General features: G+C 43.9%; 1 protein-coding gene across 3 annotated transcripts in view; it reads right to left on the reverse strand.

Annotated features, from left to right (window-relative positions):
- SLC39A14 (solute carrier family 39 member 14) overlaps positions 1–26,956 on the reverse strand; it is a 48,196-nt gene that overhangs the window by 15,417 nt on the left and 5,823 nt on the right. For 2 of the 3 annotated variants that reach the window (XM_036241330.1, XM_036241329.1), the window contains exon 2: positions 15,376–15,441. The exons of the other annotated variant lie outside the window; for it this stretch is intronic. In XM_036241330.1, the coding sequence (XP_036097223.1) occupies positions 15,376–15,379 (4 nt within the window). In that variant the 5' untranslated portion in view covers positions 15,380–15,441. The remainder of the gene's footprint in view (positions 1–15,375; positions 15,442–26,956) is intronic. 3 annotated transcript variants of the gene reach the window in all.

The raw sequence follows: 26,956 nt of genomic DNA on the forward strand, positions 1-26,956 counted from the left end.
TCATCTCAAGATGCCAAGGTTGCGGGTTCAATCCCGTCAACCAATGAATGCATAAATTAGTGGAACAACAAATCCATGTTTCTCTCTTTTCTCTCTCTGTTTCTCCCTCCTTCCCCCCGCCCTTTTTCTCTACAGTCAATAAATAAAATTTTTTAAAAAATGTCCTTATCTTGCCTTGACTGGTTTGGCTCAGCAGTTGGAGTGTCTGTCTGTGGAACAAAGAGTTGCAGGTTTGATTCTGGCCAAGGGCACATACCTCAGTTGCAGTTTGATCCCCAGCCTTGGTTGGGGTTATGGGGCAGCAGGCAACCATTCGGTGTGCCTCTTTCATATGGATCTCTCTCCCCTCAATCCCCCACTCTACCTGAAAATCAATGAAAAAAGTATCCTCGGGTGGATTTTTTAAAAAGTCCTTATCTTTTAGAGGTACTGAAATAATCATGGATTAAGTAATATCTGACATCTACTTCAAAATAAGATATAAGGAGTATGTGCATGGGAGCACAGATGAGTTGATCGGACATGAGTTGGTCATTGTTGAACCTGAGCGATTCATAGAGGGCAATTCATTATACTATTCTGTCTACTTTTGTATATGTTTGAAATTTTCCAAAATAAATACCTAAAAAATTAATACTACAACTAAAATAGGAAAAACAAATGACCATCAAACATGACAAAGGTTTATTTCTATCCTGCCTAAATTAGGGAACTAACATGGAAAACAGTCTCTCTGGTTTGTTAAGAATACAAATGAAAAATATGGATAATGCTACTACTACTTACCAAAATAGCAACACAAGCCCAGAGGGTGGATTGAGCATCCTCCCATGGACTGAGAGATCCCAGTTCAATTCCCAGTCAGGACACATGCCTCAGTTGCAGGTTTAATCCCCAGTAGGGGTGTGCAGGAGGCAGCAGATTGATGTTTCGCTCTCACATTGATGTTTCTCTCTCCCTTCCTTTCTCTCTCAAAAAAAAAAAAAAAAAAAAAAAAGTCAATGAAAACATATTTAAAATAAAATAAAATAAAATAAAATAGCAACACAGATTTTTTTTTAAATCCTCACCCAAGGACATTTTCCCATTAATTTTCAGAGAGTGGGAGGCAGGGAGAGAGAGAGAGATAGAGAGACATCGATGTGAGAGAGACACATCAATTGGTTGCAGCCCCACGACCTCAACCAGGGCCAGGGATTGAACCACAACTGAGGTACGTGCCCTTGACCGTAATCAAACCTGCAACTCTTTGGTCTGCGGGCCGACGCTCTAACCACTGAGCAAGCTGGCCAGGGCACAACACAGATTTTTTGAAAAAGATAAAAAACCAAATGTTAGTGAGGTTGAACAACCAAATAAGATAAGGCTGGTGGCTATATAAATAATGTGACTCTTGAAAAGTTATGATAATAGAAGTATTTAAATCCTCTGAACCTGTAATTCTACTAGAATTTACACTAACAGAAGCAATTCAAAAACAAAAAGGCTACAGGTAGAAAGATGTGCTATGGTCAAGTGAATTTGAATACATCAGCTTCAGGGATTAGTTAGTATGCAGCTCTAAAAAAGAGACTCATGAGTTTAATGTTAAGAAACAGAACAATTAAATTATATAGCAGAGTTAAGAACCGAGAAGGAATACAGAAAAAGGAAAGCTTTAAGATAGCAGGACTACGATTTTTCTTTTGTTAATCATTTCCCTTAGTACAGTTAAAATTTAAGTAGTGAATGAAATAAACAAATATCAGGAAGGGAAAATGAACCTCCCATTTATTTAATCCAGATCCAGGAACCCAGTCACTGCAGTTGTTTCCACACCTCCCAGCCACAGACCTCGAAGTGAGTCACTCCGCCTCCAGGTCTTTGCTTGTGACAGAGGTTCAGAGCAGGCTTGTTTGCGTCCTGGCTCTGCCACTTACCAGCTATATGATCTTAGCTATGTGAACCAGCATCAGCATTCTAGACTCACCCAGAGCAATGATGGCCTTTAGTGTTAGAAAGACCTAGCTTGAATTTCCGCAATGCTGCTTACCCACAGTGACCTTGGCCAAGTTACGTGGCTTCTCTCTACACCTTGGTTTTCTTATCTATAAATTTGGTAGCACTCATTGGATTACTGGGAAGATTTAATGCCATGAGTTATGACAAGTTACTAAGTGCCTGGAGTATAGAAAGCACTCAATAAAACATGGCCGTTATTTTAAGACTTATAATTAGCAGAATTCCTCTACTTTGATGCCCTCTCAGCCCAGATACTGAGCTGCTGACAGAATGATCAGAAATAGCCCTGTGGCTGCCTTTATTTATTCCAGGCCTGTGGCATACACACCACACAGGTCCCTAGCCACAAGCACATCTAGGACATTCCAGGCCATATGGGGCACACACAGAATCCAGAGACACAAAACATCACTCTTCATGGACTATACTTTGAGTCACACAAATGGGTTAGGCATTGGCGAAAGTAATGCTTTGTTAAAGTGGCATTTTGAGACTAACAACTCTCAATCTCCACTAAAAAAACAAAAGTTAAATTATGGTGTGCAGGATGGATCTAAGTCCAAAATGGCTAGACCCCACTGTACAAAGAAAGCTGTTCTCCGCCTGACCACGCGATCTAAGGCCTGTTCTGGCCTGTCAAAATGAAGAGCTGGACTTAGGGAAGGAGAAGCAGAGAGGCAGCTAGCATTACCAGTGTGCACCTTTCTATTAAGAAAGAGACTGTAAGAGGAGTCAGGACACTTACCAGCAACTACTAAATGAGGAGACTGGGTTCAGAGATTAGGAAACATGATCCATAGCCAGCAAGTAGAGCAGTGAAGCCAGAAACTAAAATTTTCACGAAAGGAAGCCATGTCTTAATAACACGAAAGCCAAGGCACTGTTAACTACTGTCCCCACTGGGTGGAGACACAAAAATACACGCCCTGGTCCCCATGAAGATCCATAAAATCCTGCATCCTCTGGGCAAATCATTCCCAGTTTCTATCGGCCCCAGCAAGCACCCGTGTAGGGGAACCCCCAGATACGCCTTCATAGCTGGGCTGTGTTTAAGGGATCCTTCTGTAGAATCACTTCAACAAAAACAACTGTTCAACTTCAGCTCTATTTCTCAAATTTATCTGTAGCAACTTCAAAACATCAGAAAATACAAACATAAAAACACTTCAAGTATGACTTTTAGCTTTACCTGGATGGGTATTCATGTCAAGGTCAGCATTTATTAAGTATTTGCTCTTTGCTGACCCAGTGGCCCATCAGTCTTGAGCATGGCTGTCATGGCAGCTTGGAGGGGGAGGGTTGATTCAGCAAGTGGAGCCTTCCTGCCTGGCCAACACTCTGGCATAACAGCACCCCCCCCCACCCCCACCCCCGCTGGAACCCTGAGCCTATTAGTAATGGGAGGGTAGTAAGAAGTCCTGGTCCAGGGACCTGGGAGTTGCTGAAGACACTTCAAATTCAAGTGACCCTGGACTTTTGGCAGTCACAGAAGGGGAGCTTTCTGCTCCAATGCAGATTTTTCTTCCCCTTAACTACAAGTTAGTCTTAGAAAAAAATGTCTGTAAATGATTCTTTGGAGGAAAGAACAGAGGATGAAAGCTCCTGGTGCAGCTGGATGGTGAGGCTGGGCAAGTCCTCACCGTGTGGCCCCAGCCGCAGAAGGAAGTCCCTTCTATTAAGCAAGGCCATGGAAATAGAGGGGTCCTGGGTGGGCCACTTGAATCCTCTCAAGGAGCCAGGCCAACTGCCCTCAAGGACACCTTCCAGGAGTGGTAAGAAGAGCATGTGAGGCAGGGCATCAAAATCAGTTGGAGGGACAAAGGCCTGAGTGCATTGTTGGCTCAGAGGACCTAGGCTCTCTGACTAAAGAGAAGCTACAGTCTCTCCACCTTTTTTTTTATTTTTTTAAATTAGTTTGCCAGGGTTGGGGGTGGGGTGAAGAAGGAGAGCAGGAGGAGGGAGGGGAGCGGAGAGGGAAGGAGGGAGGAGACTGCCTCTCTCCTCTCCACATTTTTATTCACTTGGCTTGGGTTCAAATAAGTAAATTATTTTAGTGCCTTAGCTCTGTCTCCAAGGCACCAGACCCAGCCCTTCGGGGGGAGGGGGGGACAGAAATGAAAGACTACGAGAAACTTCATATGTTTCTCTGTGTAACTTCAGATGTTTCTTTACGATCTTGGAGGCTCCTAAATCAGAATCACACCTGCTTGTCACTCCCCCTTAACTTGGTCCAGGAGTGTCTCATCCTAGAAGCCACACTCTGTCCTGTGGACATAGTGATGCTACACTTACAATGCTGTTTTTCTAAGCCTGCCTCCCCCTCAGAGAAGAACAAACACTTCTCTTTGGGGTGATGAAGTAGTGACATGCCATGATGTTTGGTCCAGAGGTTGGACATTGATGTGAATAAAACAGGCAACAGAGACTTGTGGGGCCTGGAAGCTGCTAGGCCTCCAAATATCCCTTCCCTGATCACCAGCTGACTGGGTAGCCCATCATTCTCACTCTCAGATTCCTCTGGGCCCAGGAATAACATGTAGAAGATAAGACCAAGTGCTCCAGAGACAAACTTGGCTAAAGCACAACTGTTTCCAAGACCAACTGGTAAGCCACAAAAAAATGGGTAAGACGTGTGTTTAAAACCCTACCCACTCATGTTGAGTGGTACCCTCTCAAAGTATGGGCTACGTGGGAGTTCAGCTGCAGTCTCAGTTGGCTAGGGTGGCAATCCGTGCAAGGGCAGTCTGAATTGGGTTTTTACATAGCATGTTATATAAAATTGACAAAAGGCTGGCTGCCACACCAAATAATGACCCAGGGGTCGGAGAGGTGATAACGTGTAGTGAGCAGGTGGGGGGAAGAAGAAGCGGTAGTGATAGGAACGATGGCTCCCAGAGTGCTGACCCCACTACCGACTGGCCTCTGTGAATCATCTTGGGCATTCCCCTCAACTGTCTTCATCCCCACTTGAAATACAAAGAATGTAAAAAGAGGTGTCTAGTTCCTTTATAGTCCTCTCAGGACAGACAGCTGGGGTCTCTGAGGCACCTGTGGCCTCCGCACATTCCTCCAGGGCTGGGAGCATCAACGACCCAACTACTAGAGACAGCTCCCATCCCTCTGGGGTTGTCTCACACCAACAGCTCATCTCTGTAGAAGACCTTCAAGTAGCCTGGTCTTTCTCCAGTCCCTGCTCCCCCACCCCACTAGAAGGCTGGGAACCGTCAACCTAATAGGATTATCTCCCCAGTGGACATTCCCAAAGGCATCTAGATGGCTCTGAGTGAGTCTAGGGGCAACATTCCTGAGCCTCCAGTGTGTACAAAAATTTCAGAGTGCACAAAAATCTCTGAAACTTGCAGGCAACAGACAAAGCCAGGTTCAGGGTGGAGGGAGAGGTGGAAGTCCTGAGGAATAAAAAAAACCTGCATTTATATTTGGTACAATGGGTGCAAATAACTAGGGCAGCATCGACTTTGGCAACAGAAGGACCATGGACTTGGTATGAGAAGTCCAATTTGCAGCAACTCCAAGCAACTGATCTCACCAGGTCTGTTTGCTCAGTTTGGAAAGAGGAAAACAAACCCTCAGTTTTATGAGTGGTAAGGAAGATAAAGTATGTTGAAACACTATACAAAAATAAAGATTTCTGAGCTAAGATGGAGAATTGAAATGGCATCAAAAGTTTATATATATATATACATATATACATATATATATATATATGTATATATGTATATATATATATATATCAAGCAAAAGAAAAAAAAAAGTCACCAAGAGCAGCCAAACAAGTAGATGGGCCAACTCCGATATAACTTCACAACTAAAAGGAATGTGGGAGGCACCCCGCATGCCTCATCTCCTAGCCCTGACCCAGGCCCAACAGCCACAGTGATGAAAGCAGAACCACAAGAATTCTCACTAATCTCTCCTAAATCTGGAGAGTGGCAAATTGCCAATTCTTTTTCCTCTTCAATACAGGAATAGTGAGAAAAGCTGCTGGGAAAAACACCAAACAGGTGAAATTCACCTAAGAACAATGGGCTGACTCTCTTTGAGGAAAAGCAGGGTTCCAAGGCCACATACTGAATGGAACTACCCATTTCCAGGGAGTATTCCTCCCCCTCCAACAGAAATGGAACACACTTCCTTATCAAAATCCATGTTCCCTCCTCACACCCACAGTAATCCTTCCTTTGGGCTACAAAATACAGGTCACAGATACCCAGCTCTCAGCACTGCTGTGGTTGGGGCAGAGACAAATCCACCTCGACGTGGTAGGAAGAAAGTCATGTCTTATTTTACAGTCAACAGAGCCAGAGAGCACTAGCACGAACACAGAAAGAAATGGCAGGCCAACCACGCAAAAGACAAAGATGTCAACTGAAAGGAAGACACAGCTCCTCACAAACTGCCTCACAGTACAGAATAACAAATCAGAATTTTGATGCAATACACAGCTCAAAGATGAGATTATAAAACAAATGAGATAAAGAAGATGCAGGCTTACTAAAAAAAACAAACATCACTGAAGAATAACTAAATTATAATGAACAGAGAACAAAATTCTATCAAGTAACTTAAAATAAAAATACTGACAAAGGAAGGTTTGAGATAACCACAGTGAATGCAGAAGTTTATGACAAATTAAATCAAATACAGTCATGCAACACTTAATAACGGACATATGTTCTGAGAAATGTGTTGTTAGGCAACTTTGTCACTGTGTGAACATCACAGAGCACACTTACACAAACTTAGATGGTACAGCCTATTGCTCTGTAGAGGAGGAAAAATAATTTTCCCTCTACCTTCTGGGTTCTCGGCTGAGACATCACTGTAATGAAAGACAGATTAACAGAATAAAAACAAACCAAAGTTTAATAACACATATACATGGGAGAGACCTGGGAGAACTGAGTAAGTCAACCACAAAATGGCTGAAGCCACCACTTTAAATACCACCTTCAGGTGAAGACAAAAGATGTTGGAGCCCTGGTGGGTAGCTCATTTGGTTAGAGTGTTGTCCCTACATGCCAAGGTTGTGGGTTGGATCCCTTGGTCAGGGTACATACAAGAATCAAACCAATTAATACATAAATAAGTAGAACAAATCGATGTCGCTCTAAAATCGATAAAAAATTAAAAAGACGTTGAGGGTGGGGAGAGCCAGTTATGGGAGGTTGCCAGGAAAAGCACAGTAAACCAGGGTGAGGTTGTTAAGCAGATTCAAGTCAGTGTCTTCAGCATTGACAAGAGTCTCTCTAGAGATAAGATCATCCTCCTCTTCCTGGTATAGTGAGGGGGACACCTTTACAAATCAATGTTTTTCCCTTATAAATGTGAATGTCTTTTACAAAAGGTAACTTCCATTTGGTTTTAAGAGCTTATCCAATGCCTTGCTGTTTCTTAAAATTAACTACCCTAAAATAATCGTTATGCCAAATTGACATATTTTGGGATAAAAATGTCTATTCCCCTACAGCTCCTAGGCTACAAACCTGTACAGCATATTACTGTACTGAATATTGTAGGCAATTGCACTACATCATTATGACGGCTATGACAGGAATTTTTCAGCTTCATTATAATCTTATGGAAGCATGGTTGTAGATGCAGTCATTTGTTGACAGTAATGTCATTATGTAATAAAGAAGACAAGAATACCAACATAGGAACAATTGGTGTTCCTGAAATAGAGAGCCCGAGAATGGAATAGAGGGTATCTTTCATGATAAATAACATGAGATTTCCCTAAAATGAACGGAAAAAACAGAATCTGAAGATTGAAATAATATAAATAATATACACCATATTTCACAAAAATGTGAGGCAGACAGAATGCTCAACACTGACTTCAGTTAACCTACTAAACTGTAAGAGAGTTTCTAGGCATCCAAAGGAAACTTGTCTTTTGCAGCAAAATATTTTATTACAAAAACTGTTAAACATACTAAAACTTCTTTTAAGTGGCAGAAAATCCAGGATGCCCTCATCTTCCCCATAACAACATCCAGTATTACAAAATAATGCAACACTGTTTACACAATTCTAAAAGAAAGAAAATATGAACCACTGATACTATTCTCAGCCAAGATATCCCACGAATTTGATGAAGACAACAGGCAGAAATTCCCAAGTATGCAAGCAGACAGAGAATATTGTGCCCTTCGTGGATAGTGGGGGAAATGACATACTGAAATGCAGCTAATTATTAGGAGAAAAAATTTTAAGGAGCCCCAAAATGCAGAAACCAGGGTAAGTAACAAACCATTTAAATAAGAAATAAGAAAAACTATGGAGATTACGGTTAAGGAAAGAATATAAATGTTACAAAAATAGACAATTTAATAAAATAATTAAAACAAGAGATGGGAAGAAAGGAAATGAGAAAAGATGTAAAAATGGGAATGTCCTCATTTTTCATGGCAAAGAGTCAATCAATACTGTTTAAAAGGAAAATAAGTAATTATAGATATGACTCACAAGGTCTTATTTTTTTCTTAACCTTACTGGGGTCTTTGAGGAAATAATCTCTCTTATGAAAAACACATTTTTTAAAAGCTTAATAAGTCCTCTCATCTTGCTATGGTTTTAATATCTACTTCTCCATATTTTTATCTGTTGAGTACCCCTGGAAGATCATCTGGAATCATGTTCACCTAATATTAGTGATGGCTATTTCTGAGTGGTAAGATTTTGATTATTATTATTATTTTTTTTATCCTCATCCGAGGACATTTTTCCATTTTTTGTTCAGACAGAGTGGGAAGGAGAGAGAGAGAGAGAGAGAGGGAGAGAAACATTGATGTGAAAGGGACACATCGAGTGGTTGCCTCCCACACAACCCGACCAGGGCCAGGGACAAACTGCAACCGAGGTACATGCTCTTAGCGGAAACCGATCCCGGGTCTCTCTGGACTGCAGGCCGATGCTCCAACCGCTGAGCCAAACTGGCCAGAGCTATTATTATTATTTTGTATATCAATTTACTGAAGTGTCTCAATGGATGGGGGGGTACAGCAATATAAAAAAAAAACACAGATGAGCCCAGCCAGTGTGGCGCAGTTGGTTGAGCATCGTTCCATGCACCAGAAGGTCACTGGTTTGATTCCTGGTCAGGGGGTGTGCAGGAAGCAGTTGATTAATGTTTCTCTTTCTCTCCCTTCCTCTCTCTGAAATCAATAAATCATATTTTAGAAAAACAACATGGTTGATTATTTCTATAATATGGCACAAAGCCTAGAAGCAGTAAAAGCAATAATTAATACAGCTAAAAACAAAAACTGCCAAGTGTTCTATAAATAATTAGTACATTCCTAGTATTGCTGGTCAGCTAATGATACAGTCATTGGTGCAAGTCCCAGTAGACCCAGTTAGATACCAGTAGTCTCACAGCTAGGTACTAAAATCAATATCATCCTACAGGCAGGCTCTCTGGAATTCAAAGGGTTTTGAGAAAAACTACCCAGCCTGTGGACCTCCCCACGTACCTAATGAAGATGGTCAAGAGGCCACTCCCCTGTCAGGCTGAAACCCCCTCCTGAGCACAGTGCAAATATTACAGTTTAAAAGCCAGGCCAGCCCTGGCCGGTTTGGCTCAGCGGTTAGAGCGTCAGCCTGCGGTCCGGAGAGACCCGGGTTCGGTTCCCGCTAAGGGCACGTACCTCGGTTGCAGTTTGTCCCCGGCCCTGGTTGGTCGTGCGGGTGGCAGCCACTCGATGTGTCCCTTTCACATCGATGTTTCTCTCTCTCTCTCCCTCCCACTCTATATGAACAAAAATTGGAAAAATGTCCTCGGGTGAGGATTAAAAAAAATAATAATAAAATAAAATAAAAAAATAAAAAAAATAAAAGCCAGGCCATGAGGCCCAGGACTCAATGTGCCCCTTCTTTTTCTGCCTCCTTTGACCTTCCACCTAACTGCTCTCCAGCAGGCCCAAAAAGCTGTGTTTTCTCCTTCCAGATCCCACTCCCAGAACCTCGGCCTGAAGCTTTGGCCCAGCCAATGGCTGCCCAGGGTGGGAGATTAAGGCACACAGCACACAGGTGGGCTGCCAGTGGAAGCGTGCAGGGGTACCTATGGGCAGGAGCCCACTTGCTCTCCTCATGAAACCTCATATTGCTGAGAGGGATAGGATGAGAAAACATAAAAAAATTAGTGGTGACCCAGAAGCAGGAAACAAAATTAGAACCAGCCGCCTGCTGCTCACTGACCAATATTTACTGAGCCCCCAACTGGGTGTGTCAGTGCCTGTGAGGGGGAGGTTGGGAAGGACAGAGACTGGTGTCAGCCCAGGGCCGCCAGCACAGACGGCAGGGATGGCTCATTTAGCCACAAGCTGAGCCCCAAGTGGAGAATAGGAAGGGAGAGGGGGTGCATTTGCCTGGCTCCACTGTTCTAGCCAGAGCCTGGGCTTGACATAGCAAAGCAGTCTTCCAAAACTACTCGACAGGCAGCAGCCCGGTGAGCAGCAGCCAGCCAGGAATATCCCTCCCCAACACCAGAGGCATGGCAAGAGTCACTGCTATTCTCATCATTCATCCACCAACATTTCCCAGACACTCAATTGCAAAATTCTGACCTGTTGTCCCTGTAAGATCATTCCTGTTTGTCAGGTCACGGGCCCAGCATGTGGAATAGGAATCATGGTACTACGCATATCCACCACTTACATTACCCACTTGAAGCAAAACTCCCTGACCTATTATTCAGAGTCAAATAAATAAGTAAAATGTATGGTCTATGGCTAAATCATGAGACAGTATGACAAGCTGGACAGCCCTGGGTTCAAATGTGGGGCCTAACACTAAGTTACCACATGCTCCTGGCACAATTACACTATGAAACGTCCAATCTCATAGGGGGACTCTGATAAACGAGAGCTTAAAGGTACTGTGTACACGTTAGGTCTGTCTGTTCCTTCTGTTCCCTGTCCTCCAAGTTTTCGAGCCTATTCCCTCACCTAGACCTGCCTATTCTCAGTGGCTATTCGATTACCTTTTCTTCCAGGAAGCCTTCTTGGACCACTCTCTGAGCAATCCTCTCCAACTACTTTGGATTCCTAATTACCAGCTCTCCCACAGCACCCCTCCAGCAGATTTTTGTTCTTTGAAAGCAAGTAGGGCCCTCCCCTTACTCTTCTCCACAACACAGGAAGGAGAAGCAGAAATTTCTACTAGAAGATGGGAAGCCCAACCTGTCTTCTAACTGATATCTGTCTGCATGGCTCCTAGGGCTTGATGAGGAACAGGGAGCTCAGTACCTCCTCCCAGGGCCCACAGATTAAGTTTAACCCTGAAGTCAGCTGTCATGACCCTTATTACTCTCTTGTTCTCTAGACTAAACAACCTTCATTCCTTCAATTTCATTTATACTCTTTGAACTAAAAACTAGCTACACCTACCAGTCTTTTACAAACTCAGTCCAAGGGTTCATTCCTTTAGCAAACACTTGCTGCTAAATAACTTATACCAGGAATTATGCTTGGCACTGGGGGTGTGTAAAACCTGTGCCTGCCTTCTCAGACAAGGGAAAGAAACAACTCAACAAGTACGTAACTTGCAAGAATGATGATGACATGGGTTAGGTTTTGATCAGGGTTCAGTAAGGCCATTTGAACAGGAAGGGATTTTGTACGAGGTACTAAATGGCTTAGAGAATCATCAGGAAAGCTGGAGAAACACTCTAGACTGAGCCTCCAGGAGCTACTCCCAAAAATCAGTGCAGAGCCAGGCTGCCAAGTAGCTGGGGCTCCTGCCACCACCAGATAGCTATGGGACAAAGCAGCAGCCTGCTCCAGAATCATGCGGCCCCTGCCATGATCCACATCAGCAAAATGAATGTCCTGGAGCCCATCCAGAGGAAGGGGATGGCCATACATTTTAAGACTAGGTCAAGTGCAGCTAACTGGCAGAATCCAAGTCACACTGGGAATTTTAGTGCAAGCTGTCTGGAAAGTATAGTCTTTGATTCTCTGTTTCTAGTAGGCTGGAATTTATTACCCAAAAGTAGTGTACATGATAGTGAAAGGAGACACTATTAATAAACACGCCAGAGCAGCAGATGTGGCTCAGTGGTTGAGCGTTGACCCATGCACCAGGAGGTCGCCAGTTCAATTCCCGGTCAGGGCACATGCCCAGGTTGTGGGCCCGATCCCCAGTGGGGGGCATGCAGGAGGCGGCCAATCGATGTTCTCTCTCATCAATGCTTCCATCTCTCTCTCTCCCTTCCTCTCTCTCTAAAATCAATAAAAAAAAAACCTAACAAAATAAATAAATAAACACGCCAGGACAAGAGGAGCAAACCACATGGTTTCCTTCACATGTACGCCTGTGAACAAGCCCACCCGCACCACTTAACACAGATCACGATGAGACAGAGTCAGGAAGCCACAGAGAACACAGCAGGGCAGGCAAACCTAGCGTCAGGGGAGGCCTCCAAAAAGAAACCTTATTTCAGTAGAGACCAAAGGGCAGTAAATGTAGGCCAGGTGAAGGTGAAGGAGGTGAAGGGAATGATCCAGGAAGACACAGCTGCATTTGGGTAAAGACTAGGTGAGCATCTGAGAATTTAAGAGTCCAGTGTGGCCAGGCAGACAGGAGAGATGCAGTAGGAACCAGGGCAGGGAGGAGCCTGTAGGCCATGATAAGGTGGCTGGACATCATCTGGAGGGCAGTGGGGACTATTTTCAGTAGAGATAGGTTCAGATTTGAGTTCGTGGTATATCCATGTGGCTGCGGTGTGGAGAATGAACTCAAGGTGGGCAAGAACAGAAGCAGGAGACCAGATAGCAGGCTCTCTGGTGTCGAGGTAAAACATAGCACCGAGTGTGGTCTCAAGAGCAAGGCTTCTTTCTCCCAACTTCAACCCAGCCTGGGGTGCCTCCCCTACCCTTGGGCTGCTGGCCTCATAGTTTTCCACTAATGAACTGAATAGACTCCTCTTTAGTGGTTGCAAGGAGAGAAACAAGCCCCATCACTGTTCTCATAACCCAAAATATCAGAGTGAGTTAAAAAGGACAGACCCACAACATCATTTCCTAAATCAGCTGAGATTAGTCTGCTCAAGTCTCTTTCTGCAGCAGGAGAGCCATTTATAAATGTCAATGCCAATGCTTTGGCAGCAACACTGTGTGGGCAGAATTTGCCACCAAGGGATTCTCACAAGAAGTCTCTCTATGCTCCCTCCTTTCCAAAATGGGTCAGAAGAATCCTCTGAGCAGAGCCCAGTCTCCCTCTGGAAGGTGAGGTTGGCCCTTCCTCGACAGTGAGCCTTGACGAGATACTGACCTACGGCAGGCAGAGGCTACTTGGTTTCCCTGGAGCTGTCAACCTCTCTCTAGTAGAAGCCATGCCCCAGGGCCGCTTCATGAATCTGCCTGCAGCAAAGACTACCTGCCCAGCTGGCCCACCCACCCTCCCTTCCTCCCAGCCTGGCTCAGTGCCCTTCTGCACCACTATCTCTGCCTTTACAACCCTCCCATCCTTAAGCCAGCTTATGCCCCCCTCTTCTCCTCAAAGACTGATCACACCAGACTCTATAGCTGAGATGCTGAATTCTGTGTGATAATTTCTCTAGGAAAGTGATTCTTAGAGTGTGGTCCCAGGACCAGCAGCATCATCACCACCTGGAAACCTGAAAGTTCAAATTCTCAGCCCCACCAAAACCTGCTGAATCAGAAACTAGGGGTGGAGAACAGCAATCTGTGTCTTTAAAAAGTCCTCCAGGTGATCATGATATACACTAAAGCCTGAGGACAACTACACTCAGAGGAAGATCTTAGATCCCCAGATTTCAAAGAGGGTAAGAGCCACTGCTGTCCAGTGGTGGCCCCTTCCCACACAGCACTCAACCTTTGTGCAGTTACTGCTCATGGGAACATGGCCAGGGCCCCCAGTAGAAAGGCACAGGCTGTACCTTAGGTTTCTCAGTTACCATAAATATTATCAACAGAGCAATGAATAAACCCTATTCCCATGAGAAAGAAGTTAACTGGGAAAAAGAAAGAAAACCCCCAGATTTCCAAATTGGAATGAGAAAGGTGGCAGGAAAGGGAGAGAAATTGAGTAACTGCATTCCTGTATCATAAGTCCTCCACTGTCCCTCCCACTGTCCAAATTTCCCAAATGGCTTATTCTCCGGCCCAAGGTCTCTGACAGTCACCACTGATCACTGAGGAGAAACGCCTTCCCACATCCTCTGCTTCCTCACTGTGGACCTCTGTTAGTGACCAGAGCGCCCCTCTTCCTATGATTCCTTAGAAACCACGGCAGCCCAGTGCCTCGTGCTGCTCATCTGCACTGTGCCATAGCCCCTCCAACCCACCCTGCTCCACCTGGATCAGAGCACTCTCCTGCTAAAATACATGCCTTCCCTCCTCTGTGATGTATGTCAAATACACACATCATAAAATAAACGTATCACTCCCCTTCACCCAACAGAAAGATTCGTTCCTCTGCCTGATAGTCAAGAGTCCCTCCAACTAGGCTCTTACCACCTTCCCCCTCACCTGCCATTACTCTCTTGCCTGGACCCTGGGCTCCATCCAAAATGCCTCACCCCTGCCCCTCCCATGTCCACTGACCCACAGAACTAAGAAGTCAGATTAACATCTGTTAGAAACATCTGTCAGAAAGCTGAACATATCTGCATGTGTTCTAGGCACTTGCTCCACAAATGTAAAGGGCCTGGATGTTCTTTTTTTTTTAAAGGATGAACTGCAGGAAGAAGTACCACCTCTGATTCACCCCAAATCCTCCATCCCTACCACAAGTCCTGTCCCACCTGGGAAACAAGCTCTCCTTCCTGGGAATCCTACCATTCTGTCTCAGTGGTAGGCTCTTAGAATGACAGTTCTAACACTGACCGTTAATTTTCTTGGTGGTTTCATTAACAATACTAGGAGGCTGGTAGGATCTAAATAAGTACTTGCCACATGAATATATAAATACAAATGCATAAAGAACAACACTGGCTAGGTAGTTCAGTTGGTTAGAGCATCATTTCCGTACACCAAGGTTGTGGGTTCGATCTCCTGTCAGGGCACATACACGAAGCAACCAATGAAGGCATACATAAGTGGAACAACAAATCAAAGTTTCTCTCTCTCACTCCCCTTTCCTCACTCTCTCTCAAATCAATTAATAAAAAAAATAAATAGAACAGATACATCCTCAACTTCTCTACAGATTACAAAATGGCTGGAATAGACTTCAGTGAAGATGCAGTATTTGGGGCTATGGATGTCTTCTCAAAGCTCCTCCAGTCCAAGGTGCAAAGGAGAGCATGAGGACCCCAGCCCTGTGCCCTCCTGGTCTTCCCATCTCTGCCCAAGCCACAGCCCTGGAGAAGCTGTCAGGAGTACTCACACATGGATTCCAGAGCAAAGGCAGCTAGGTTTCTGGTTCCTATCACACTTGGATACAGAACAGGGCCTGAAAAAGATCCACATAGGCAAAGTTACCCTTCCTCAGACTAAAACACCCCATCAAAGCTGTGAGTGCATACAGTGGCAGTCTCGGACAATATGGTGCAAAAGAAGCAACTTCCCTGACAACAGAACAATTTGTACCCATACAGTCGTCCCTTGTTTATCGTGGTTAATCCGTTCCAGACTCCAGTGGTTGTACCTGGCATTGAAGGATTCTTGGGGTGCTCGAATACATAGGCCTATAGTCCATATGTACAGTAATTTTAATTTTAATTTTAATACAGGGGTGTACAATTGACTCAGACAACCGAGTGTGCGCTGTATCATTTTCACTATCTTGATCAACTTTTTAATGAATATATTTGAAAAAATCGCGCTAGAGTGAAGCCACAAAAGTCGAAGCGCCTGTATTCATTTGCCCTTCCACTCCCCAGCCTCCTATAAACTGCTGCCTATTAAAAAGGGATCAACATTCCACCAGACTTAAAGGCTTACCTCTCTGGTTAACAACAATCCCAAGGGGCAATTGTATTACCACCTGGAAAGGGTGTCTGATTTTTGCTTGCAACTCAGACATGCTCTAGTTTGAGTGACTTTAAAGCCCAAACAGAGAGAAAAAAGAGATGGTCATGAGCATTCTTATGGTAGCACTTTTCACAGTAAAAAAAACCTTGCAGGCAACTCAAAAGCCCAACAGCACCATCCTCACAACAGAATCATATACAAAGAGAATGGACTACAAGCTACATTAACACTAGTGCTGCTCATTCTTCATGACCTCTCTCCTCCAGGAAAATTCGGAAGGAACTACACTGTACACTCCCTAAGAACAAGACCCCATTCCAGTTTTCCTTGTAAAACTGACACACCACAGGGCATGTGAATAGAGGGAATTCTAGGTAAATAAAATCTCTTAACCAGCTTTCCAGTTTCCACTGGGCACCTACCTCTATACTGTCAGAGTTCTTTCTCTCTTTTAAGTATAACAGATATACATGTAAAGATATCCAAATCTTAAGTATAAAGTTCAATTAAAGAGTCATCCTTTTAATTATTTTTTCCCTTTATTGATGTTATACAGAGAGAAAGGGTCAAGGAGATAGAAACATTGATGAGAGAGAACACCGACTGGCCGTCTTCTGCTCGCCTCCCACTAGGGATTGGGCCCACAACCTGGGCATGTGCCCTGACCAGGAATTGAAATGGTGACCTCTTGGCATGGGTCAATGCTCAGCCACTGAGCCACACCAGCTGGGCAAAAAGTCATCCGTCAAAAGACAAATCTGATCACAACACTTTCTTTGCTTTAAACCCTCCAATGGCTTCCCCGCTATTGGAATAAATGGAATAAAATTAAAACTCCTATTTCTGGCCTATAAATCACTGTGTCATCTAGTCCTTGCTGACTCCACTGATCTTTATTACTGAGTCCTCTTCTCCCTGGGATCCAGCCATCCTGCCTTCTTTATCTCCCTTTAACACATCATGTGCATTCTGACTTCAGGGCCTTTGCACTCGCTGTTCCTTCTACCTAAAATGCTCGTCCCTTAGATCTTTGTATCAGGTTTCAGTTCAAATGTGACCTCCTCAAAGTAAAGGGCCACCTGTCTTTTTTTTAAAGCTCTGACCGGTTTGGCTCAGCGGTTAGTGTGTCAGCCCGAGAACTGAAGGGTCTCGGGTTCGATTCCCGGTCAGGGCATGTACCTGGGTTAAAGGTTCGAGGATATGCAGGAGGCAACCAATCGATGTGTCTCTCTCACATCAATGTTTTTCCCTCTTTCTCCCACCCTCCCTCCCTTCCATGCTATCTAAAAATCAATGGAAAAATATCTTCGGGTGAGGATTAACCAAAAAAAATTTTTTTTCATGAAAAAACTGCCCAGTCACAATCATTCAAAACCTCCAAATCCTGTTTTATTTTCGTTCAAGTGGTTCTCAACCTTCCTAATGCTGCGACCCTTTAATACAGATCCTCATGTTGTGGTGACCCCCCAACCATAAAATTATTTTTGTTGCTACTTCATAACTGTAATTTTGCTACTGTTATGTCTTAGGCGACTCCTGTGAAAGGGTCATTTGACCCCCAAAGGGGTTGCGACCCACAGGTTGAGAACCACTGCCTTAGCCTATTATCACTATTTAAGTAGTCTTTTTTTTTCTTTTGTTTACATATTTAATGTCTGTCTCCTCCTACTAGACTGCAAAGTCCACAGTGGTAGAGTCTTGGGCTATTTTCCCTTCTGCAGAGCCTAGAGGAGTGAATGCCTAGGAGGGAGTGTCCAAAGGAAATCTGCTGAAAGGTGCAACAAGTAAAGAGTCACCCATACCCTAGACTCCAGCCACTAGCCAATGTGCCCTCTGTGGTAGCCTGACCAGCCCTAGGAACAGAGATTCTGTTCTGGTTCTTGCTCACCTCTCAGTTTAGAATTTTATTAAGCTTTGGTCTCTACCCCCAATTAAACTACAAGTATCCTCAGGTGGCAGGATCCCCCTTCTTCAACTTCAATAGAACTGATGACCGCAGAGAAGTTGGTCTGGAGTTGGGATACAAAACATAAGATAGAAAAATTAAAGAAAACTTAAAGTGGCTTGGGGGATCCAGGAGGAAGGTGGTGGGAGAAAGGTGGGAATAGGCAGGCAGCCTCCCTTCCCCACAACCCCGAAAACCAGTGTGCTTAGAACAGGCAACCATCTGATAATCCTCCCAAAAATAACACATTAATTCTTCCCTGCGGCAAGGGCAGAAAAGGAAAGGAAAACCCCAAAGTGCAGACTGTTTCTAGAATTTCTCAGCTGCTCATGGAAACTCTGAGTCTTGGTCTTGTTGTGCACAGCCTCTCTCAAAGTGCCAACTACACACATCCTGAAACGCTGGGGGGAGGGGCTTGTGAGCCTCTGCCAGGAGGGAGTGGTGTGAGAAGAGCCAAGGTCACAGGCACAATCTGGCCAGCAGAGCTGTGCACACACCATGGTTTACCCACGGTCAAGGCCTCTGCCATGGGAGGTATCTCTGAACAGTGTCTGCTGGATGTCAGGGGGCAGGTGATGAGGGAGGAGCAAGAACCAGAACAGAATCTCTGTTCCTAGGGCTGGTCAGGCTACCACAGAGGGCAAGTTGACTAGTGGCTGGAGTCTGGGGGATGGGTGACTTTGTACTTGTTGCACCTTTCTGGGAAAGCTGTTGAGAACGGCCATGGCTTGCTGCCCCTGGAAACTACCCAGGGACCTGGTCTCCTGAGAACTTGTTGGGCTCCTCAGATGGAAAGTATCCAACATCAGGGAAATGGTCAGCACTGAAATACATATACGCCAATCACTGTCACCCGGTCCTGGGACACACCATCAGTGAGGAGGGGGAAAGAACAGAAGCAGGAAGGAATGCCAAGGCCAACCACCTCTGGCTCACCTCCTGCGAGGGAGGAAAAAAGCAGGGCCAGCCTCCCTGAAGACCAACATGGCTCTACCTCATGGAGAAAATGGGGGGGGGGGAGCGGGGGCTGGCCCAGAGCCCTCCGGTTTCCAGGAAAGGATGAGAGTACTGACAGTTCAGCCTGCTCCCTGTGATTTACAGGACTCTCTTGACTAACAGGACACACACATATACCACCCTCTTTCTCTCACACAAACCAGCCTTTCAGGCTTCCAGTAAAAGACACAAGAGAAAAACAGTGGTTTGGGCCTGTCCTCTTCCCCCTTCCTTTGGGAGGACAGACCAGTAATCCTGGGGGTTGGTAGGTAGGGAGTGGTGGCAGTGGGTAGCCTTCAGGTGAGCTGGCTGTCTCCTCCCTCCACCCCTACCAGGCAACAGGGCACAGGGAAAGGCGCTAAGGGATAAAGGGAATGTCCCCAGAAGAAAAGGAATCAGTGAGGTCCAGGAGCAATTCTCTGTCCTCAGGGCAGCAGTCAACAAATATTTACTAAGAAGTTACTACACAATTTGTTCAACTATCCTGAAGATTCAACTAATTTAATAATCCTACCAATCTGTGTATAAGGATGCCTGCTGCATAAGATTCTCACTCATGCTGAGTATTAAAATGTTATAGCATAGTAAGAAACTAGGAAAATTCCAGGACGAGTGGAATGGGCAAATGGAGAGAGACAGTTAAACACCAGTTTGCAGCCACCTAGTAAATCCTATCTTTCCTAAACCAAGGACACTTAAGAGTAAATAGTTTGCACTTCTCCCCAGCCAGAGGGTAAATGGCTTAAATCACCCTACTCAGGGAGACAGATCACAAATTCAATTAATGCCAGTTGCCAAGCACACCCAAGGACAGACATATTAAGAGAATAAATCTCATTTTGGTACATCAGCATAAAGCTGATGAATATTTTATTGATCCTCCCCTAAACACTCAGCCTTCAAAACCCCTGAAAACAAAGGTCCCAGGGTGTTCTCCCTCCAGGAAGCACACCCATGCCATTCCCTTCCCCCACAGGTATGTATCTCCTAAACTCCAGGGACCCCAGGAGACTTGCAACCTCGGGAACAATGGGCAGCAGCAGCAGCTCGTCCCAGGCTAAACCCTTGAACCCGTCTCCAAGGCCCCTTTTTCTGACTACTCAGTGAGCCAAAGCAGCCCAGCCTAGGCTCTCCTGTTGCTTCCATGCCCTTCCTCGTTTCATTGTCCTGAGTGTGGTTTTACTGAGGCCAATAAGTCCTTGCTTGCTTTTCTACACTTGGTCTTTTTTTTCCTTTTGGCAGTTTTATGCACAAATACAATGTGTATACAATCTGTCTATTCATTTTCTTCACTTTGCAGCCTGGCACTGGGATTGGTGACTATGATGGCCAGCTGCTCTTTCTACAATAGCTTTATGGTTCTTTGAGAAGGTATGAGAGATCTCACTCAGCACAGAAAGATTTGTTGCACATCAGCAGCACTTCAAGCTCCTTGATGCTGTGGACCAGAAACTTACAAAAGCCACTGGGCAGCATGTACTCTGTTTTCTTGTTGCTCTCATAACCAATGTTGGGCATCAAGATCTGGCCCTTGAATCCTCTGCGCACCCTATTGTCAATGCCTTTTGGTTTCCACCAGTTCTGCTTAATCTTGACATATTGGTCTGACTGGTGCCAGATGAACGTCTTTTTTTTTTTTTTTATCCTCACCCGAGGACATTTTTCCATTTTGTGTTCAGATACAGTGGGAGAGACAGAGAGAGAAACATCGATGTGAAAGGGACACATCAAGTGATTGCCACCCGCACAACCAACCAGGGCTGGGGACAAACTGCAGCCGAGATATGGGCCCTTAGCGGGAACCGAACCCCAGTCTCTTTGGACCACAGGCTGACGCTCTAACTGCTGAACCAAACCGGCCAGGAATTGGTCCTCTTTTTGACAATCTTGGGTTTCATGAGGGGTCTGAGGGCAGCCACAGTGCTGAGTAGGAGATGGCTGCCACCTCCGTGGGCAGTGCAAAGGAAGAGCTACACTTTATCTCTTTTTATTATTTTTCCTTTATTAATTTTAGAAAGAGAGAGAAAGAAAGTGCGAGGGAGAGAGAGAAACATCGATGAGAGAGAACATCGATTGGCCGCCTCCTGCACGCCCCCCACTGGGGATCAGGCCTACAACCTGGGCATGTGCCTTGACTGGGAATCAAATCAGCGACCTCCTGGTGCATGGGTCAACGCTCAACCACTGAGCCACACCAGCCAGACTACACTTTATCTCAATTGACATTTTCCTTCAAGAAGACAGGAATGTTCATCTGTTTTCTTATCATTGTATGTAAGAGTTCACTATATGGACTAATAAAATTTTAACCTTTTGTCACATATTACAAATATCTTCCTAATCACCTGCCTTTTAATTTTGTTAACTGGTATTGTGGATTGAGTAGGCGACACATGCTAGCCTGACAAGCTCTGGGAAGACCTGCATGGAAGCCTTGCAAACTCAGAGACCTAAGTAACTACAAAGGATGGTCTAAAATTAAAACTTTTAAACCAAATGTCAATCTTCACCTTAACTGAGCCTATCTATTGTCTTTTTAGGTCTACAATAACATACATTTGGAATGTCAGGAAAACTTCCCCTTTTCCAGACCCTCAGGCCACAACCAATGCACCAGAGCAGGGACTACAAATCCTCTCATTGTTTTTTACTGTGCTAATTGTTGAGTATGTGTATTTCTATCATTTTTATTTTTATCTAATCCCAGAGGTTCACCAACCCCCAACCCTCCTTTGCTTTCTCCCACTTCCCTAATCTATCACCAATAAATGTCTTGTAATACACTAAGGCTTCTCTTTTGATTGTAATGCCATTCTCTGGAGCATTATCTCAATCAGCTGAGATTGGCTCAAATAAACTCACAAAAATGCTTCACAGGTTTGAATATTTCTTAGTTGACAGTATTGTTGATAAATTTTTAAAAGAAGTAGAGTTAATATATCACACTTTTCCTTTAAGGTTTCTGCTTTTAGTAACATGCCTGGAAAATCCTTTCCCATCTGTATTTTCTGTCCTTTAAAAAATTTACATTTCTAATTTGCCTAGAATTTAATTTTGACATAGAGAAAAGAATCCTAACTTTTTAAAAATAGCTAGCCAATTATCTCAATATTGTTTTTTTATAATTTTTTTTTTCTTTTTTGATTTTAGAGAGAGAGGAAGGGAGACGGAGAGAAAGATAGAAACATCGATGAGAGAGAACATTGATTGGCCGCCTCCTGCATGACCCCCATTGGGGATTGTGCTGACATGTTCATAACCCCATAACTGATGATTGGTAAATTATTGTGCTGACTTGTTTATAGCTCCATAATTGATGATTGGGAAAGTTGCTGTATGCCCTCTAGCTGAACCTGTTTTATAAAGAATTTAATCAACAGGATAGAGATCAAATTAACCTCAGTAAATCGGAATATTCCCTGAATCAAGAAATTGTTAGGAGCCGGCTATGAGTCTGACAGAGTCCACAGAGCCTAGAGGTCTTGAATCAGAGACTCAACCTCTCCCACAATCTCAAGGAATTAGGCTTGCATTGTCTTTGTGCAGCTCCGGGCTAGGTGTGACCCAATGTACCTTGAAATACCTGAGATAACAGACTGGGTGTTCCTGGGCGTGCCTGGTGTTCCTATTATCCAATTCTATACAGCATTGTTGTAGCCCTGGGTATAATATCAAGAAGATCCTGTTTTCTTATATCATTAAACATTGCTGTAAAGTATAAGAGGCATATAATAAAGCATATCGAGGCTGATCTCCGAAGACTCTGTCACAGGGGTGTTTGGAATCAGATGCTGGCTGGCTAATAAACAGCTCTTATTTGGACTTAATTCTCTAGTGGTTTTTCTTTGACTCTGTCGCGCCACATCAGGATCAGGCCCACAACCTGGGCATGTGTCCTGACTGGGAATCGAACTGGCAACCTCTTGGTGCATGAGTCGACACTCAATCACTGAGACACACTGGCTGGACTCAATATTGTTTAATGAAAGTTGATTTTCCTTGTAAACCTCAACTGTGGAGTCTATAAAAGGTTAGAAATAGAGGTAAAGTCAAACATATCCTTTGCACTGACATATAAGTGCAGTGTGGGTGCCATCTCTTTCCTTTCCTCCTTCCTGCTCAGAGGCACAGGCTGGCAAGTAACAACCATGAGAACAAACTCCACTGTGCTAAGGATGGCAGAGCAGACAGCTACACTGAGAGAGCTGTGTTCCTATAGGCATCACTGAGCAGGAACATGGGCCTCCCACGATGCTTTACATGCTACTATCTGCCAAGCAGCATTAGAGGTTGTATTTGCTGTGTCTAAACACCCCTTGTAACACATCCATAATCCTTTTTTATAAGAACCGTTAGGATTTACTGTTATCTGCCAGGTACTATGCTAACCAATTGTTTTCATTATCTCATTTAATCTTCTCTACAAGACACATTTTATAGTACTTCCCTAATTATAAATATCAATGACAGCTTTTCAGAGTAGAGAAAAACACTGCCTTACTTGTATACATCAATGAGACAGCTCCCTATTTCTGAAACATTAAAACAACTAAAAGTATGTTTAAATTCCAAGTATTTTACAGATGAGGACACTGAGGCTAAGTAGATTTGCTAAAAATCACACAGCTAGTTAGAAATATTATCATTATTGGTTGCTGAATTCCTACAAATACTGAGGTCTGTTTTTGGATATTCCAATTTATTCCATTTATCTATCCCTGTGCCAACGTAACATGTTTTTTTCTGGTAAAGCAAGTCTAACTTCACTACTTTCTTTTTAAAATTGTTTTTGGCTATCCTTGTACATTTATTCTTTCAGGAAGAAAAAAACTTAAAATAATCTCACCAAGTCCCAATACATCAGTTTGAACAATTTCCTCCATGGAAATTATCTTGAATGGGGAATTCAGCCTTAAGGAATTTATAGAAGTGTAGGTACAATAACAAATATCTATGGAGTTCCAGGGAATAAGGCAATGAACAGAACAGACCAAAATCCCTCATGGAGTGGGCATTCTCAGTGCTCCAAACAGTGAAATATACATTAGAGGGGGATTGCTAAAGTAAGGGAACTCATCTAACAAAAGTTGTTTGAATACAGACATCAAGAATTTAGGCTCTGAGTGAGACAGACTTGAGTGAATCCTGAATCTGCATTTATTAGCTTCAAGGCTTGGGTCAAGTCACAATTTCAAGACTTATTTTCCTAATTTAGAAAAACAAAGCTACCAAAAGTCCCTCCTCACAGCAGTAAAAAAATTTAACTGAGATACTGAATATAAATAATGCAGGGCCTGAGACAGAGTAATTGCTCAACAAATGCTAGTTATTTGGGAGAAGAACAACATGGAAAGACGTTCATATATAAATGGAAGAACAAGAGCTTACAAAACTATGTACAGCAGATCATCTTTCCTTAAAATGTACACATTCACGGAAAAAGACTAAAAATATATAACAAACTGTTAAACCCACTGGTAGATTTAATGGTAACATCTTTTTATTCATCTGTATTTTCTATAATGAACATGTAATACTTTAAGAAAGTTAATTTTTGAGTTAAGTTAGGAAAGGAGAAAGGCTTAAATATGACCAAGTGGGAAGGCTTGTTTCTGTCCTTTTTAAGATCTTCACTTAAGAGTCTGGAGGTGCCCGGCTGGTGTGGCTCAGTGGTTGAGCGTCAACCCATGCATCAAGAGGTCACCAGTCGATTCCTGGTCAGGGCACATGCCCAGGTTGTGGGCCTAATCCCCAGTGGGGGGCATGCAGGAGGCAGCCAATCAATCTTTCTATCTCTCTCCCTTTCCCTTCCTTTTTCTAAAATCAATAAAAGGGGGGAAAAAACTGGAGGGAAAAAAAAAGAGACTGGAGGTGGATTCCAGTACTAACCTGGCTGCCCCAGTGAGCAGGACCTTACCTCAGTTCTTTTGAATCAGAGCTTCTGGGTGAGATCCAGTATTTATCTGTACATCTAGTCCTGATAGATCAACTATGCTCTTGCTTGGGGCACTGGTCTGATATTTCAGGCCTGTTGGACTAGACATGAACCACCTACAACATCCTGTGATTTATCTGAACTCTTTGAAGTCATCTTCCCTACTCCCACAAATGGGCACCCCGAACTCTGCCCTGCCCAGTCTGCAGAAAAACTAACACGAGAGCTCCTTGTACAGAGGCAAGTTGTTGGTATTGCAGAGTGTCTGGATCCTAACAATGCAGGGCCTCTGAAGCCAGCTTTATAATTTATAACCACTTGCTTCTCAGATCTGTCAACACGAGCGGAGAGGCAGCGTAAAGCTGGGTCATTGGCTCAACAGCAGCCAGGCCTGCTTTGTCTTAGGTTTAAAAAGAAATCTCTTTCCTGGGCAGCTCTGTGAACCAGAGTTTATAAAGGACACCTCCCCGCTCCATCCTGAGTGCAGTGGGTTGAATAATAACCCCCAAACCCGTGTCCACCCAAAAGTACAGAAGATGACCTTTTTGGAAATAACCACCAGAAGCTGGAAGAAGGAAGGCTTTGGAGGGGGGGAACTTGGCCCTGCTGACACCTTAAATCCAAACTTCTGGCCTCCAGAACTATGAAAGAACAAATTTCGTTTGTTTTAACTCCCCACGTTTGTGACAATTTGTTAGGGCACCCCTAGGAAACTAATACTTTGTACCAGGATTAAGGCCCTTTATCTCAGGTTCCCTTGCTATGGTTGGCAGATTTCTAAGATGACCCCCAATGACCCTCACCCTTGTGTGTGGGCAGGACCTGTAAATATAAGATATCATTCCTGTTATTGTGTTACATTATCTAGGCAAAAGGGATTATTTGCTGGTGTTAGTTGACCTTAACATAGGGAAATTATCCTGTAGAGCCAGAACTGATCAGGGGAACCCTTAAAAGTGACAGGCTCCTCCTAGCAAAAGAGATTTGAAGAGTGAGAAGGACTGAACATGGGAGAGAGAGTAACTTTTCCAGGATGGAAGTCCAGCAGACACCAATTTAACCAAGTGATCCAGGAAAACACCACCAGTAATGACACTGATACCCTGAACATCCCTATCTGATGCTCTGAAAAGAATGAAACATCATGTTTATGATATTCTTGCCAAAAATGCATGACCTCATTCTAAGAAAGAACGATAGAGGAACTGTTACAGATCGGAGAAGACAAAAGAGAAATAATAACTAAATGCAGTATAGGATTGCAGATCAGATCCTGGAACAGAAAAAGGATATTCCTGAAAATATTGGTGAAATTTAAATAAGGCCTGTGGCTTAGCTAATGTGCCAATATGCCAATGTTAATTTCTTCTTCTCGGTAACTGTCCTATGGGGGGAGAGATAAAAAGGCACTCTGCTGCCATGCCGTGTTGCTAAGTGGTTAGAGTCCCAGCCCACAGACCCAAGGATTGCAGGTTCGATCCCCTGCCCAGGTTGGGGCATGTGTGGGAGGCACATGTGTCTGTCTATGTGTCTATCTCACATTTATGTTTATGTTCCTCTCTCTCTTTCTCCTTCCCTCCCTCCCTTCCTTCCACTCTCTAAAAAAAATCAATGGAAAAATGTCCTAGGGTTAGGATTAACCAAAAAAAGGAAGAAAGAAAAAAAAGGGACCCTGCTATAGTTTTTACAATTTTTGAGTCTAAAACTAGTCCAAAATAAAAAGTTCAAAATAAAAGGAAATATTTGAGTAAATTACCAGAGGTTGCCTTAGAATTATAGACTTTTTCTCGCATGCTTCTTTTTTTTTTTAATCCTCATCGGAGGACATTTTTCCATTCTTTGTTCAGGTAGAGTGGGGGGGAGAGAGAGGAACAGAGAGAGAGAGAGAAACATTGATGTGAAAGGGACACATCGAGTGGCTGCCACCCGCACAACCGACCAGGGCCGGGGACAAACTGCAACCGAGGTACGTGCCCTTAGTGGGAACCGAACCCGGGTCTCTCAGGACCGCAGGCCGACGCTCTAACCGCTGAGCAAAATTGGCCAGGGCTCGCATGCTTCTTTATACTCATCTTTACAATAAGCATGCCTTACTTTTAATAATCAGAGGCAAAGGTT

Source organism: Molossus molossus, unplaced genomic scaffold (genome assembly GCF_014108415.1).
Source record: "Molossus molossus isolate mMolMol1 unplaced genomic scaffold, mMolMol1.p scaffold_m16_p_4, whole genome shotgun sequence".
Taxonomy (NCBI): Eukaryota; Metazoa; Chordata; class Mammalia; order Chiroptera; family Molossidae; genus Molossus; species Molossus molossus.